Genomic DNA, 14,562 nt, shown 5'->3' on the forward strand with positions numbered 1-14,562 from the left:
TATTCCTCGTCTTACATTAATTGCAATACATTATTATGCTTACAGAGTTGTAGTTATGGTCGAGGATTAATGACTAACAACGATTGTGGAGTGAGATTTGAGGGGTAGAGTTTGCTCCAAAATTGGGGGGAAGAGGCTTTGTCCTTTCCATTTATGGTTCACGTGAATGAATGTTGCATTTCTTAGACTTCACGTGCCATGGCGCCTTTTTTTTTTTATTATTATTATTATTATTAGTATTTTAAGCAATCATCTTTCTGGGATCTGACTTCCGGGTACTTGAGGATTTTACTGCCTATAGTACAGACTATATACTACAAAGTGAGGTTCATTGTACTTGAGGGTGGAGAGTTGAGAGTTGAGAGTTGAAAGAGTCGAGGACATTTGTTTATGAGTTTGTTTCGTAAAAGATATTTTTTAAAATAAATTAGGTAATGGTAAGCTCAATTTTAAAAATTGAATTAGTTCAATAATGATCAGATTAATTTCTTTTGGTGAGTAGTTTAATTCATTTAGTTATTAGGTTTATTTTTATATTAAAATTATACCGTTTTTTTTAATAATTTTTGTTTATTTTTACCTTTTCTTGAGAGATTTTTTAAATTATCTCCATCCAAAAGAAAAACATCACCTATACTTTTTTTTGTTAACCTATAGTGCTTGATGGAAGCAAAAATTCTAATATTAAGAGGTTGGGCTTGTCAAATTGAGCTTTTGGGTAAGTGATTCTGTACGAGGGTAGTTCATAAGATATTTTTCTTATCAAGGAATTTTCGAAAGGGGATCAAAAAAATAATACTGCTTATATTTTCCTATAATATATGTATCTATTCACACTTTAATTTTCATCAAAATCAACGAATTTAGGAAACAGATGCTAAGAGCCTAAGAGGAATGGAAAAGGTGAGTTAGGAGAAAAAAAAATAATTACTGTTACATCCTCTTTATCCTAAAATATAGTTTTTTTATTCTTTTTGCATAATTTCCAATATGTACATTTGACCTATTGCAATTTCGTATTAGTACAAAATATAAAAAGTTGATATGATGATGGTACATATTGAGAGGAATTTTCCCAAGGATCTTGGGATCGAATCTCACCCCTTGTAAGTTGTAAGGAGGGGTCCCTAATCTCTCCCCTTTCTTGCAAGGAACTTCATTTTACCTTAAGAAAATATATTGAGGGAAATCTAACAAGACCCCATATGATGATATGAGTGTGTTTTTTGTATACATTAATGAAAATCTTTGGTCAAAGATAAAAACATGAACTGTATATTATGACGAAGAGATTAATTGATAAAATGATATTTCACTATGTCTTTTGCAATTTATATATGCTACCTTACCTTATTAAGATATTGTTCGATTCATTCTAATGTTTATTTTCTATATATCAACAATATTCTGATTGACTTGCTCTTGTCATATAATGTGCTATAATCCGAAATTCAAATTTACACCTCAATACATTTATATTAAAAATATCATTATGCTAATTCATCCGCCACGGCCCACGGGAAATTTCAATCACTAAAAATTCAATCGTTAACATATCTGGTACGACATCTACGAAGTGTAAACTTGATCATTAAAAATCTTAAACTCGCAATTCAAATTTTAAATACTTACTTAACCTTAGTGATTCTCATCTTATATCGAAATAATAATAATAAATGACCATATAAACTCTTCTTTAAATAAAAATGTCAACTCAAAATATAATTTACACAACAAATATCCAGGGCATCCACACTTAACAACTAATTGTTCTTTTGCAAATAGGAGTATTAAGGAAAGGGTCAAATATGAACGATGTACGTAATCTAGGAAGACACAAAACACATTTTTTATCCCTTTACATTTCTTTTTCTTTTAAAGGTATACAAAAACAAAACACACACAATTATAGACGTTTACCAAAAAACTAGAAAATCAAACAAAAAGACAACTACAGTAAAATTCAGGATCTGGGCAATTTTTTTTCTTATCCATTTTTCTCCGCTGATATACTACATGTAACATAAATTTAAACTAGTTTTATACTTCTATTTTTATGATTATGGTTTTTCATTGAAAACCCTAAATCTCGAAAGTTCAAGAAGACAACAAAAATCAATTGAGGGGAAAATTGAGGAAACATCCCGAAAATTCAATCTTTTTATATGGTAAGTTATAAATTTCTATAATTTTTTCTGGGTATTAAATTTTGTTTGATTTCTCAATTTGATTACACCTATGAACCTAGTTTTTGGCCACGCAAAGAGAAGAGAAGAGGAATTTGTCACTTTGTGTGACGCTTATTGAGTCGGCAAATTTGTTGCATACTGTATTTATATTGATCAGAAAATTTAATTGCATGGTGGGTTTTTTTTTTGGGGGATTAAAATTTGGTGTTTTTTAGCACCAAGTTTTTGATGTGATTTTTCACTGATTCAATAATTAACTTCATTTGGGTATTTTAGTCTTTGTGTTTCTATAAATACCCAGTTGAGAAATTTCTTGTTTTTTTTCATTTATGAGTTTGATCTTGCATCTTTTTTACTATTTTGGCTTAACCCCACATCAAATTTTGCAACTTTTATCTTGTTCTGTATTTTTCTGGAGTTGCCATGCCTTCTTATCTCTTGTTGTTGCTGGGTTTAGCCTTTGCTTCTGTTTTAGCAATTAGAGCTTTACTATCAATCTCACTGTATACATAGAATTTTACTGTTTTCTCTCACTGAATAATTTAGGTTGTGTATCTGAGCTGAAGAATCTGGTTTCTTTGTTTTTTTTGGTTTGTATAAATTTGGGAATTGAAGAGGCCTCTGTTGTAGTCTTGATTGGTTAGGGGTAAGATTGTGTACATCGAGGTAACGATGCGATTTTAATGGAGTTGGTGGTGGTGGTGGTGGTGGTGGTGGTGATGGTGTTCTTTTGAGCTGAAGAATTCGATTTCTTTGTTTCTGGTGTTATTTTGGTTGGTTTAGTGTAGTACTATGATTTATCTTCAATTATAGAGTATGAGTTCTTACTGTGGTCTCCTTTATTGGCATTGCTATAGTGTACAGGCTTCCTATGTTTTCACAAGGTTCATCTTTTCTATATGGTGTATCTCGAGCCATTTCGTCCAACATCTTTGAAGGGTTTCAGCTAGCAAGAAGGTTAATACCTCTGGGGCTGTAATGGAGTTACCTTATGGGGCAGTGAATGGCAATGGGTTCTTGGGAAACAATGGGCACTTAACTCCAAGAAATTGCTCGCCCCGTTTGTCCTGGCTTGATTTACGAGTCTTCTATGTGAGAATTAGCAAGTGTGAAATTGATGATTCGACTCCGGAACACCTCACTTTGAACCATATCCCATTGGATCCAAACACCCTTCTTGAAATAAATGGTGTTAGAGCTAGTATATATTCTGATGGTGTATCGACTCTTCTTCGAAGAGATCGACTTGATAAGAAATCTGAAGAGGCTACATATGTGAGTACGGACAGTATTAGGATAACGGGTAGTGTGAAGTTCGAGGTCTTTGATAGGGATGTTCTTGTGCTTTCAGGGTCTCTAACTAAGTGTGATAGCAATGGTTTTATTGATGGTAGTGAATCTGATCATGTTTCTCGGATGTGGAGTATGAATTGTGAAACAGATGCAACAGTGGGGACTGGCTTTTTGAAGGGGAAACAGCTGGTTGTATCGGAATTAGCTTCACCAAATATTGAAGTGTATGTTGCTGGATGTTATTTGGGCACCCCTATTATGTTAACCAAGAGTTTACATCTGAATTCTCGGAGGAAGCAGGTGAGAATGGCAATGCTGAATTCAATACCCGAACATGACACAACTGAAAGCGAGAAAGAGTCTCCTCCTCGGCTTCCAGTGCAGGTATACCATGCAGTAAATGAACATTTTCTCACTGAGTTATATGCATTTCCATGGATTTTATTGTTCCTTGACGTTGTTTCCATGTTTTAATCGTGCTGAAATTATATTACCAATATGTTTTGTGTAATAAAGCATTACATGATTATGTTTACTCCTGTGGGAGCGTGCCTACTGTCTCTCTTCAATATAAAAATCCTTATCCGTAAGCTGTCAGTGTGGTATGGGCTTATGGCACATGTTATGATATGGGATAATATGCTATATTAGTATATTTTTGTTCTCTTTGACTCTAGGGCATGCTTATTTCATTTATGATTTGAAATGGGTACCAGGATATAGGGATGGTTGCAAATGACTATTTACTTGGTTTCATGGGAAACCTATTTTTTCAATTACCTTTTCTTTTTTTCATTTTGACGATTGACATAGGAAAAGCTGAAAGTTAACCGAGCAAAGGAAATTAGGAAACAAGAGACGCACAATTCTGATATTCACCACTAACATTTGAAGTCCCTCGAACTGATTTTTAAATTCTAAGACTAGTTGAAAATGAACTGGACCAAACACTTTTTTTTAAAGTTATCTAATTAGTTGAATTGGGAACATAGGCGGCATAATCTTCTTCTCATTGCATAGATGGATGTAGTGCTATATATGTAGAGAGTGAGAGAGAGACAATAAAATTTGGGTAGAACACCGGAATTTTAATCCATTTTAGTAGAAATATAATCATTTATTAAGATAGAAGTGTTACATAGTAATCATGTTTCCCGGAAATGTAAACCTTTGAAAGATTGGCCCGCAGGCACAAAAATGGTTACGATTTAGCCAAAATGAAATACATATTGATCAAATGAGAGTAGGTGTTATCGTGTTTTCACATAAGGATCGTTCTCATGGAAACCCAGCCTATATATATAATCTTTTTGGTAAGGAATGAAAACTGTTGGAGCTTACTAACGAAGTTCGAACCTAATTATCTTTGCGGATGAACAAAAAGCACCAGGAACCCCTGGGAAGATAAATTTAAGAGAAGAGCAAGAAGAAAACTTTGTCCTAGTCTCATCGAGGCATTAATCACCAGCCAAATAAACTAATAACAATGATGCTCCTAATTCAACAAGAAAAGTATTTTTCAAAGCTAAGCTGAACAATTAAACTAAGGAGCAAACGAAGCATATTCTTACTAGATAAGCAAAAATCATTTAAAATAAGTTACATGTCTTACAACTAATCCTGACTAATTACAAGAAATCTACGTAGAAGAAAGCGAGATAAACAACACCAACTGGCTCAACCTGCTTTATTTGTTGCATTGATTAATTTGTGTCTGTTGCCCATTTGTAGTTGAGAATTTGATATATTATCTCATGATTCTGATGTCTCAACCTGCTTTATTTGTTGCAGTGATTAATTTGTTTTTTGTTTTTGTTCGTTCCAAAAAAATTATAATGAATTATAGCCTTGCTTGTCTGTCTCAAACATTGTTTGCATATTCGAGTTGATCCGCTCATCCTAGATTTATGTCCTTTGGTTTATTGTATTGCTGAATGCGGTGGTCGTTTATCAATATCAACTATCAATGAGTCCAGACTCCAGAGGCCTGAGCTTAATATTGCCTCTTGTTTCTTATCCTGCATTTGTCAACGTGAAGCTGAAAGTGACTTGCTTTTTCTTCACTACTTAAGACGCTAGATCACTCAAGTGGTTTTTTTGTGCCGTGCTCTGCAGGTGGAAAATGAAGGTTATAGTAATCTTTATTCAGGTACCGAGTACTTTGAAGGTGAAGATGGAGAACTCTCTTTTTTCAATGCTGGAGTAAGAGTAGGTGTTGGAATAGGCCTTAGCGTCTGCCTTGGAATTGGAATAGGTGTCGGTTTGCTTGTTAAAACCTACCAAGGAACAACACGCACTTTCAGAAGACGGTTCTTCTAATCACGACTTTCTCATTCACCCTTTCTTCAACTTGCTGCTAATAGCGGTTTCAGTCAACCAGTAAGTAATGTGTTAGCAGCGATAATGCATGGGTAAAGCTACTGCAACAAGAAAAGACATAAGCGTGGATGCTCTAAGCTCATAGGGCTCTGCTTATGAAGCAAGGTTTGATCTGAATACGCTTGTTGAGTTGTTTCATCATGTAAAAACACACTCTATAGAGTAATCGTGTAAGACACAATGAAGAGTCGATTTAGGTTAATGTGTAATACGCTTTTGTTCTTTTCTACAAAAAGAATGTGTATTGGTTACCAGTTTTGTTTACGAGATTGGAGATGTAAAAATATCCATGAATGTGTTTTTTGAGTTGTAGATCTCTCTGTCTTGTGTATATTATGGTCTAGAATGATCAGTTTTCTACTGTTAGACAGAGCCTTGTTGTGCTTGTATATTTGCTCTGTTTGAATTTTTTTGGACCATCAATGCGCAACTCTTAAAGTTTGTTTTCGCTTATGATATCGGCAAGTGCTATATCAGATATTTTGAGCTGTCGTTTGAATTTATTTTTTTTAAAGAGAAATTTTATTAATTGAAGGTCAAACGGCATCAACAAAAGCAGTAAACGCCACTCAACGCAAAGGCGGTGCAAGAGGCTGCACGAACACCATAGGCCCTCATGATGGCTCCTCAAGCAAAGGAAGCTATATGGTTTCTAGCATTGATTGGTAAAAGAACATCGCATTCCCCAGGATGTCAGTGGCCAAGATTTAATAGCATACTAGGTCCACTAGTGCATGGAGCGTTAACGAAAGGTCTTGAGGAAGTGACAACATAATTTGCTATCAGCGACGACACCCAAAGCTATTCTCTTATGAAGAATCGAGTCGACGGATGGAGGTTTGCTCAACTCTCAATCATCCAACTTCTATTTTTTTTAAGGTAATTCGATCCCAATACCTTTAAAATCGAAATTGATGCCATAGTCACTAAGTTATTACATCATGTGGTGCTCATCCAACTTCTAAAATTTTCAAGAAGCTAACTTGAAGAAAGCGGAAGGAAAGAGACAAGTAATTGAAGCAAATCTAGCTTTGAGACGAGCTAGGACACGGGTAGAGGCTAGCAATAATTCTTGATCAAATTGATAATAAAAGTGTTTTTTATATACAATTTATCAAGAAATCGGGGGATCCCATAAAAAAAAAAACTTTTTGATTGATGGGAATGAACGAAAAAAAATACTAAATCATCTCATATCAAATATGAAATTTTGGTTTTTCTCTGAATTTTTATTATTTTATAATGCATATAAACTGAAACTTTGGATTATACCAATTAATCTTCTTTTTTCAAATTATAATGTAAGTGAAAATTTTAATGGGGGATGTAAAAAAGCATCGATAGGTGAGCGTTTCGTGTTAGGGGGAAGCATCGGCGCGAGCCGTGCCGGACGAAGCGGAAGCGAGAATGTTGGCTTGAGTAACGCAAACATTGGTGAGAATCCAATGCCCCAAAAACCCAAGGGTTCCTCCGCAAGGTTCGTCCACGGAGGGGAATTTGGACCCGACTCGTCATTGTCACAAGTCCGCTGGTCGAGCTCGTGAACATACATGATCCGTGTATCCGACCCATGTCCATGTCGATAGAAATACTAAATACCAAGGAATGCTTATTTCACATTTCCACATGTCAACCATCCAATTAATTTCTGATATCATGGATAATGCTCGTCTCCCCTAAATGGTTAAATTGACACCTTATTACATACATCTTCACCAAAAACTCCCCAAAACAAGAAAAAAAAATCTCCCAATGTTACACCACAACAACACCAACAATACCAACCCAATCCCAAAGAAACGACAGCGTATCAACAGCTCCACCCGTCTCTCTTCTCTCTCCTCCGCCGCCATTGATTCCTCCCTTCATTTTCTCTCTCTTCCCATTTCCGGCGGCTTCAACGATGCTTCCACCGCCGACATTCTCCTCCGTCTCTTCTATGACTCCGATTCTCTCTCCTCCATTGCCGAAACCTCCGATTCTTCCTCCGATGAAGTTCAGGTTTACCTTCATTCATCTGCTCTTTGTAGAGCGAAGTATTTCTCTGCTTTGTTCTCCGATCGATGGAGCAAAAACAACGATGATCGGAAGAAGAAGAACTTTCAGAAGTTAAATCTCGCGGTTTCGCTGAAAACAGGTTCGATTAATACTCATTTGATGGTTCTTCGTTTGGTTTATAGTGATGATTTGTCAATCGCGATTAATTCTGCTGCATCGGCGATTTCGATTTTGCCTGTTGCTATGAAATTGTTGTTTGATGATTTGGTGAAGCAGTGTGTTAGATTCTTGGAAGCTGTTCCTTGGAGTGAGGAAGAGGAAGAGGAGATTTTGAATTTGGTTCCTTTTTTAAGTGAGGATGAATCGAAGGAACTTTTAGCTAGGGTTTCGACATCTAGGAGTGATTCGTGTGAATTAATGCTTGATAATTTGTTGATTTCTGCTAAGCAGAATCATCCGAATTTGGCGCCGGTGAAGGCGTTTGTTGCGAGGTTGTTGAGGGAGTTTTCGTCGAGAGATTCGGCTAGGAGAGTGTTGGAGAAGGCGTTTCTGATGAGTTTGAAGGTGGTGAAGGGATCGTTGGAGGAGTATTCGAGTCCGGATTTTCGAGGTGATCATAATGAGACGGAGGCTATTCAGAGGTTGAATTTGCATACTGCTTTGACTAATGGAAAGCATTTGCTGTGGCTTGTGGAGAGGATGATTGAGCTTCGTGTTGCGGATGTGGCAGTTAAGGAGTGGAGTGAGCAGGATTCTTTTGCTGCTGATTTGCAGAGGGCGTTTCGTGATGATGCTTGGAGGAATATTGTACCGGGGCTTCCAACTGTTGTTTTGAAATGTACATCAAAGCTTGCAAATGCTGTGGCTTCTGGCAACATTTTAGTTGCTAGACAGGTATATACTTCTTCATTAGCTTAAAAAGACTTACACATCTACTTTTTGGTGTTATCTATTGGTATCTGTGATTGATAATGTGATATGAAAGGTGAAAGTGGGCGAATGAAGATACTCTGAACCTTATATAGTTGGAACATATTGGGTTCTTTTTTATGGACTGATGTGGCTGATTTTATGGTTTAGTGTATTCTTGTTCTATTTTTTTGAAATAGGGTTATTGATTAACTTCAATTTCGAGCATATGAGCTCAAGCTTATTGCTTGTTACTTTAGTCATATGCATAGTTGTTAGTTTGCGTCGAAATCTTTTTGATGTGGTAAAAGACTAAGAGTGGTATGAGAGACTGAAACTGGATCAGTGATGGTATTTTGAACTTTGTATGTTGATGTCTTCAGCTTGTGACCAGTGTATTGTTGCTTGTCTTTTTTGGTTGATGATAAGAATGTAGCATTGGGCACTTGAATGCCAATGGATGATTTAACAGATTTTATGGATTTGATATGGTGGATTTTGTTGCCAAAGCAGCTGACATAACAGTAGTCGATCAGCAATGTAGTATTCCATCAACGAGATACATTGAAGAAATCTTTTTGACTACTGTCAAGGGATTTTGTAGATTGAACGACTGTTCTTTTTACATGATGTGATGAAAGTTCATTGTGGCTGTTGTTTCAATCTTGTTTTTGTGATGTCTTTGGGCTTATGGTCATTTTAATGTTTGCCGCCTTTCAATTTTTTTCTTATCTACAAGGTGCTGCAGTGCAAGGGATTGCATTAATAACTTGATTTTCTAATTTATAGTTGTACTAAGGTCTGGTACAATATTATTTAGTTCTGCAGGTTTATTAACTGATTCATGGTTTGTGAAAGAACACTAGAAGTTCTGATTTCCTGTACTAATGACAAATTTTGATGGCAATTGTCTGGGGTTAGATAAGAGGGCCAATTGAGTTACTAAGTTCCCTGGTTCTTAATGGATAATGACATTTAGGAAATCTTATGGCAGACCTTCTCACAGAAAGAGAACACCGCTAAATTTACTTTGGAACATCTGGCTGGCTAGTGACTTAACTCGCAGCATGTGATGATTTCCTGTTCCTATAATGAGAATTCCTATTGATGCTAAACTGTTTCCTGTGCTTATAGACTTACCTTCTCTTGTCTTTCTGGATTTATGTAAGCACATTTGCTGCTCCAGTATTGTCTATTTCCCGTGCTTATACACTTATGCTCTCTGTTTTTTTGGTTTATGTTAATGCGTCTGCTGCTACTGCTTTGGATGTTTCAGTGCTAACATCATGTTTGTATCTGGGTACTTTGTTGCATGTTTAGACTTTCATGCGAGCAATGATAAATTAACTCCAGGATTGGGCTCTTTGCTCCAATCTTGGGGGCGTGATAGGATTGTCCTTACTAATTAGGGGGGGGGGGGTATATTGGTATTTTGTCCATTTTTTCTCGGTGATGATCTCTTTATTTATTCTCAGAGGACTCGTAGATAACTCGATACTTTCCCTTGTATGTACTCATTTCCTTCACTCCTTCTAATTACAAATTCAATGTCCTGTTACTGTTTGAACTTTGAACTAACAACTTATATTCCTTGAATGACTGTTTTTAGGTTAGAATGAAATTCGTGAAAGATTGGCTTCCGGTGCTTATTGTATGCAAAGAGAAAGCATCTCCTGTGCTTCCTAGCCACAAGCCTGTACTTCATAGTCCTACTCCTACATCTTTATATCTAGAACTGGAAGATACGTTTCTGAGGATAATCTCCACGTTGCCCATGGATGATGCACAAGAGCTATTGCAGCAATGCCTAAGTTTCTCAACCCGAGATTCAGAAGATTGTCCCCATCTAATCACGGCTTTTAACACCTGGTTTCGTCGTGCTACTCGATCATCTTTGGTAACAAATTTTTCTTAAATTCTAAGTTGACACGTTTCCTGTTTGATAGTACTGTATAGCTGTGATAAAACCCTCTTTTGTGTGTGGCATGATGTATTGATACCATATATATATATGTAAATATGTAAATCGAACATGCTTTTTATGGGAAAACTTGTTTAATATCTAAAACTTGGTCTGTCAAATTGGTGTTTTATTGCAAATGTCAAAGACTGCTATGTCTGGTTTGAAAGTAAAGCAAAGTATCTATTATTTTCAAGAAGAAAAAATGAATTACCATTGCTTTTGCTTTAAAATATATTGAAAACTATCACTAATATGCTTTTGGCACAAATGTTAAAAATTACATGTCCCTTAGAATTATGATGATATTGCCTTCAAATCTAGTAGATGAAGTTATGCTGGGTGCATGGGTGGCTTGCCAACAATAGTGAAGTTGAAGAAGCCTGACCTGCAGGTGGACGTCATCTGCTCACAGTCTGGGCAGGAGCCTGTGATGATTGAGCACACAATTCTAACATGTCCAGAATCATGGCTGTATTGGTAGGTTTCTTCTGAGGCTTAACATCGAGGCTGATAAAGAACGGGGGAAGTATGAGTCAATTTTAGAGAATTAGTAAGTTTATTTTTAACGGGTCGAGGCTGGTAAGGAACGGGGGAAGTATGAGTTAAGTTAAGAGAATAGTAAGTTTATTTTAATTCAAGTCCTAGATAAGTTCAGAAAATTCCAGATTAGTTGAACTTAAATGGAGAGAACATACTCCCTCCGTTTTCTAAAGATTTTCCCACTTACTGTTCCTACAGATATCAAGGAAAATTAAGTTGTGTGGGGCATGGTGTGAGTAAAGTAGGAGAGAGAAAGGGAGTAAAATTGAATTAATAATGTAATGGTGGACCATATGATAGTGACATGGGAGGGTAGATAGGGAAATTTGTTTTGCCAAATAAGGAATAAAGCAAAAGAGGGAAGATCTTTTGGAAACACCCTTAAACGAAAAGAGAGAAGATCTTTAGGAAACGGAGGGAGTACATCATAACCCGTGAATACCCTAAGTAGCATGACGGGCCTGATGGTATCTAAGTAAAACTTATTGTATGGTAATCTTAATACATTGCTAAAAGTACAGTATACCTATGAATAGAATTACACCTAACCTGAAAATTCATCGCGACTCAATAGAGTTTTTATCTAAGGCTTTGTTTAATAGGAAGGATTTGGATAGAAAAGAAAGGAAAGGAAAGGTAAAACAAACTTTCTCATGTTGGATAAAAGAAATTAAGAGGGAAAGAGGAGGGGAGTGAAAGGAAATGAATACTTTTAAATTCTTATTGTCCTTTCCTCCCAAAATCAGTGAAATTTGACGAAAAAGAAAGGTTAACAAGTTTTACGTGTTTTCTTTATTTTCTTTCTTTTTCTTTACGTCACCAAACATGTGATTCCTCTCAAATTCGCTAATTATACCAAACGTTCGAAATCACAACTACTTTCTTTTCCTTTCTTTCTTTTCTTTTCCCTTCCTTTACCCAAAAAAAAAAAAAAGTACCAAACAAAGTGTAAGAGTATACTTTTGGTGCCCAATAACTATCTACGAATCTTTTGTGGTATAGAAGTAAATTAGCTACAGGCCCAAAGTTGGTACTGGGTACATAATGTCTAAGTTATCGCATTGATGTTTGGTGCCCAATAACTTTCTACGGATCTTTTAATCGAAGCCAAGTACATGCCACCAGTCATGCTAAATTGGCATTTATTATTCCAGTTTCTGATGAAAATAATTGTTTTTTTTTTCTTTGTTGGAGAGTTTAGATTGTTTGTCTTCACTAGTGAGAGTTTGGAGTTTGATTTGTTATTCTCGACTTGTGGGAGTTTAAAGTTTGAAATCGTATTTGCAAAGATATAAATAATTTGATTATTCATTGTATAAATTTTAATCGATATTGGATTTCCATACATTATCTACATGGTTTAATATAGAGATTTCTTCTCAAAACTATGTTATAGGAGACGCTTTTGAAGAAGTCCACATGATTCAGTTAACAAATGGGGCTATGTTGTATTGTTCTATCTCGTCCATTGTTATCATGATTATATCGTAGAAGAACTTTATTTAATCAAGTTAAATTGTGTTTCGTTCTTCTTTAATATCGATAGTAAATATCGTATGGTTTACCGTTAATAAAATTTGTCTTTCCCCTTCAAAAAAAAAAAATCTGCAGTGAGTATAATCAAATTGAATCTAAACTCTCTAAACTTGGTCAGTTTATTCAAGGATCGGTCCAAGACATATTTTAATCGAATAGGGATTTGCTTCTTCTTCTTTTTATTATGATAGATTAAACGGTTTTTTCACCAAATGCCCACGAGTTTTCAGTTTATTCACGAGGTACCCTCGCACTTTTGAAAATACACGGGGTACCCCTCAGTTTTTAAATAATACATCCACGTGCCCTTAGTGACTAACGACGGTTAACTACCGTTAGTCTTTAATCCTAATTTGTGTTTTAAATCCTAATTAACCCTAATTCTAACCCTAATCCTAACCCTAACCCCCTAACCCGCCCTCCCACCACCCCAGCAGCTCCCCTCCCCACCCTAGCAGTCCCCCTCCCCACCCCGCAGTCGCCCTCCCCCACGCACCCCGCCACCCCCCGCAGAGCAGTAACCCTCCGCCACCCAAGCGTGACTCTCTCTCCTGATCTAATTGTGTGAAAACCGACAGGGGTGGGGGGAAGGGGTGCGAAAACCAACGGGTGTGGGGGGAAGGGGTGCGAAAACCGACCGGGGTGGGGGAAGGGGTGCGAAAACCGACGGGGGTGAGGGGAAGGGGTGCGAAAACCGACGGGGTGGGGGGAAGGGGTGCGAAAGCCGCGGGGTGGGGAAGGGTGGGTGGGTGATGGGGCAGTTGTGGGGTTGCGGGGGTGGAGGAGGGATGGGGGTGGCGGCTGCAGGGGTAGGGTGGGGTGTGGGTGTGGGAGAAGGGTGGGGTGGCGGCTACAGGGGTGGGGGTGGGGGACGGGGTGGCGGCTACAGGGGTGGGGTGGGAGAGGGGGTTGGCGGCTGCAGGGGTGGTGCGGGGGAGGGGTGGTGGTTGGGTGGTAGTGAGGTTAGGGTTAGGTTTGAGATTAGAGTTTAGGGTTGGGATAGGGTTAGATGTTAGGGTTTAGTTTGATGTTAGGGTTAAGTTAGGTTAGTTAGGGTTAATTAGGGTCTAATATGGGTTAAAACTAATGGTGTTAACCGTCGTTAGTCACTAAGGGCACGTGGATGTATTATCTTAAAACTGAGGGGTATCTTGTGTGTTTTCAAAAGTGCGAGGGTACCTCATGAATAAACTAAAAACTCAAAGCATTAGGTGAAAAAATTGTAGATTAAATATATATCCCCTCAAACAAAAATCACCTAAAATTTTTTCATACCTTGAACACCAACACATAATATTTCCACGTAATATTAATACTAATCAGTGGCGGACCCAGGAATTTTAATTTGGGGGTACGAACGTACAACTAAACAAAAGTAGCATAAAAAAAAGTTTAAGTTATTAAATACATATGTCTTACAACCGATATCCAAAATAAAACATATTTGATTTGGATTCAATACATAAGTCTTATAACCAACCAATATCTAAAATCCAAAGTTCGAATAAATTGGATTTGCTTGATTTTAGGTGTATCATTTGTCTTTCCTAATTGAATCGATACAAATTAATTAATTGTCAAATTTCATTTCAACCAATTAAAACATTAAATCATACACATCATTTGAAAAAATTGAACAATTCCATCTAGTCCTTAACTTCTAAATTCCTAAAATATATATTTGATCGAATTCCAATTAGTCACTAGCTGATTAAAAAGATACAACCCCCCCTAATTGCCTAATTTTTCACCCTC

General features: G+C 36.8%; 2 protein-coding genes across 3 annotated transcripts; both read left to right on the forward strand.

The window, feature by feature from the left end:
* Positions 1–1,843: 1,843 nt before the first annotated feature.
* LOC104904360 (hypothetical protein) lies at positions 1,844–6,314 on the forward strand. Of its 2 annotated transcripts, none has more exons than XM_019252006.3 (3): positions 1,844–2,168; positions 2,736–3,866; positions 5,598–6,314. In XM_019252006.3, the coding sequence occupies exons 2-3, from the start codon at positions 3,168–3,170 to the stop codon at positions 5,799–5,801; spliced, it is 903 nt and encodes a 300-aa protein (XP_019107551.1). In that variant the 5' UTR covers positions 1,844–2,168; positions 2,736–3,167; the 3' UTR covers positions 5,802–6,314. The 2 variants fall into 2 exon arrangements, with proteins under 2 accessions (XP_019107551.1, XP_010690888.1); XM_010692586.4 differs by having other exon boundaries at positions 3,047–3,866.
* Positions 6,315–7,238: 924 nt separating this feature from the next.
* On the forward strand, positions 7,239–10,836 carry LOC104904361 (BTB/POZ domain-containing protein At3g05675). The gene is made up of 2 exons (XM_010692587.4): positions 7,239–8,753; positions 10,378–10,836. The coding sequence occupies exons 1-2, from the start codon at positions 7,542–7,544 to the stop codon at positions 10,681–10,683; spliced, it is 1,518 nt and encodes a 505-aa protein (XP_010690889.1). The 5' UTR covers positions 7,239–7,541; the 3' UTR covers positions 10,684–10,836.
* Positions 10,837–14,562: the final 3,726 nt, after the last annotated feature.

Source organism: Beta vulgaris, chromosome 9, assembly GCF_026745355.1.
Source record: "Beta vulgaris subsp. vulgaris cultivar EL10 chromosome 9, EL10.2, whole genome shotgun sequence".
Classification (NCBI taxonomy): Eukaryota; Viridiplantae; Streptophyta; class Magnoliopsida; order Caryophyllales; family Amaranthaceae; genus Beta; species Beta vulgaris.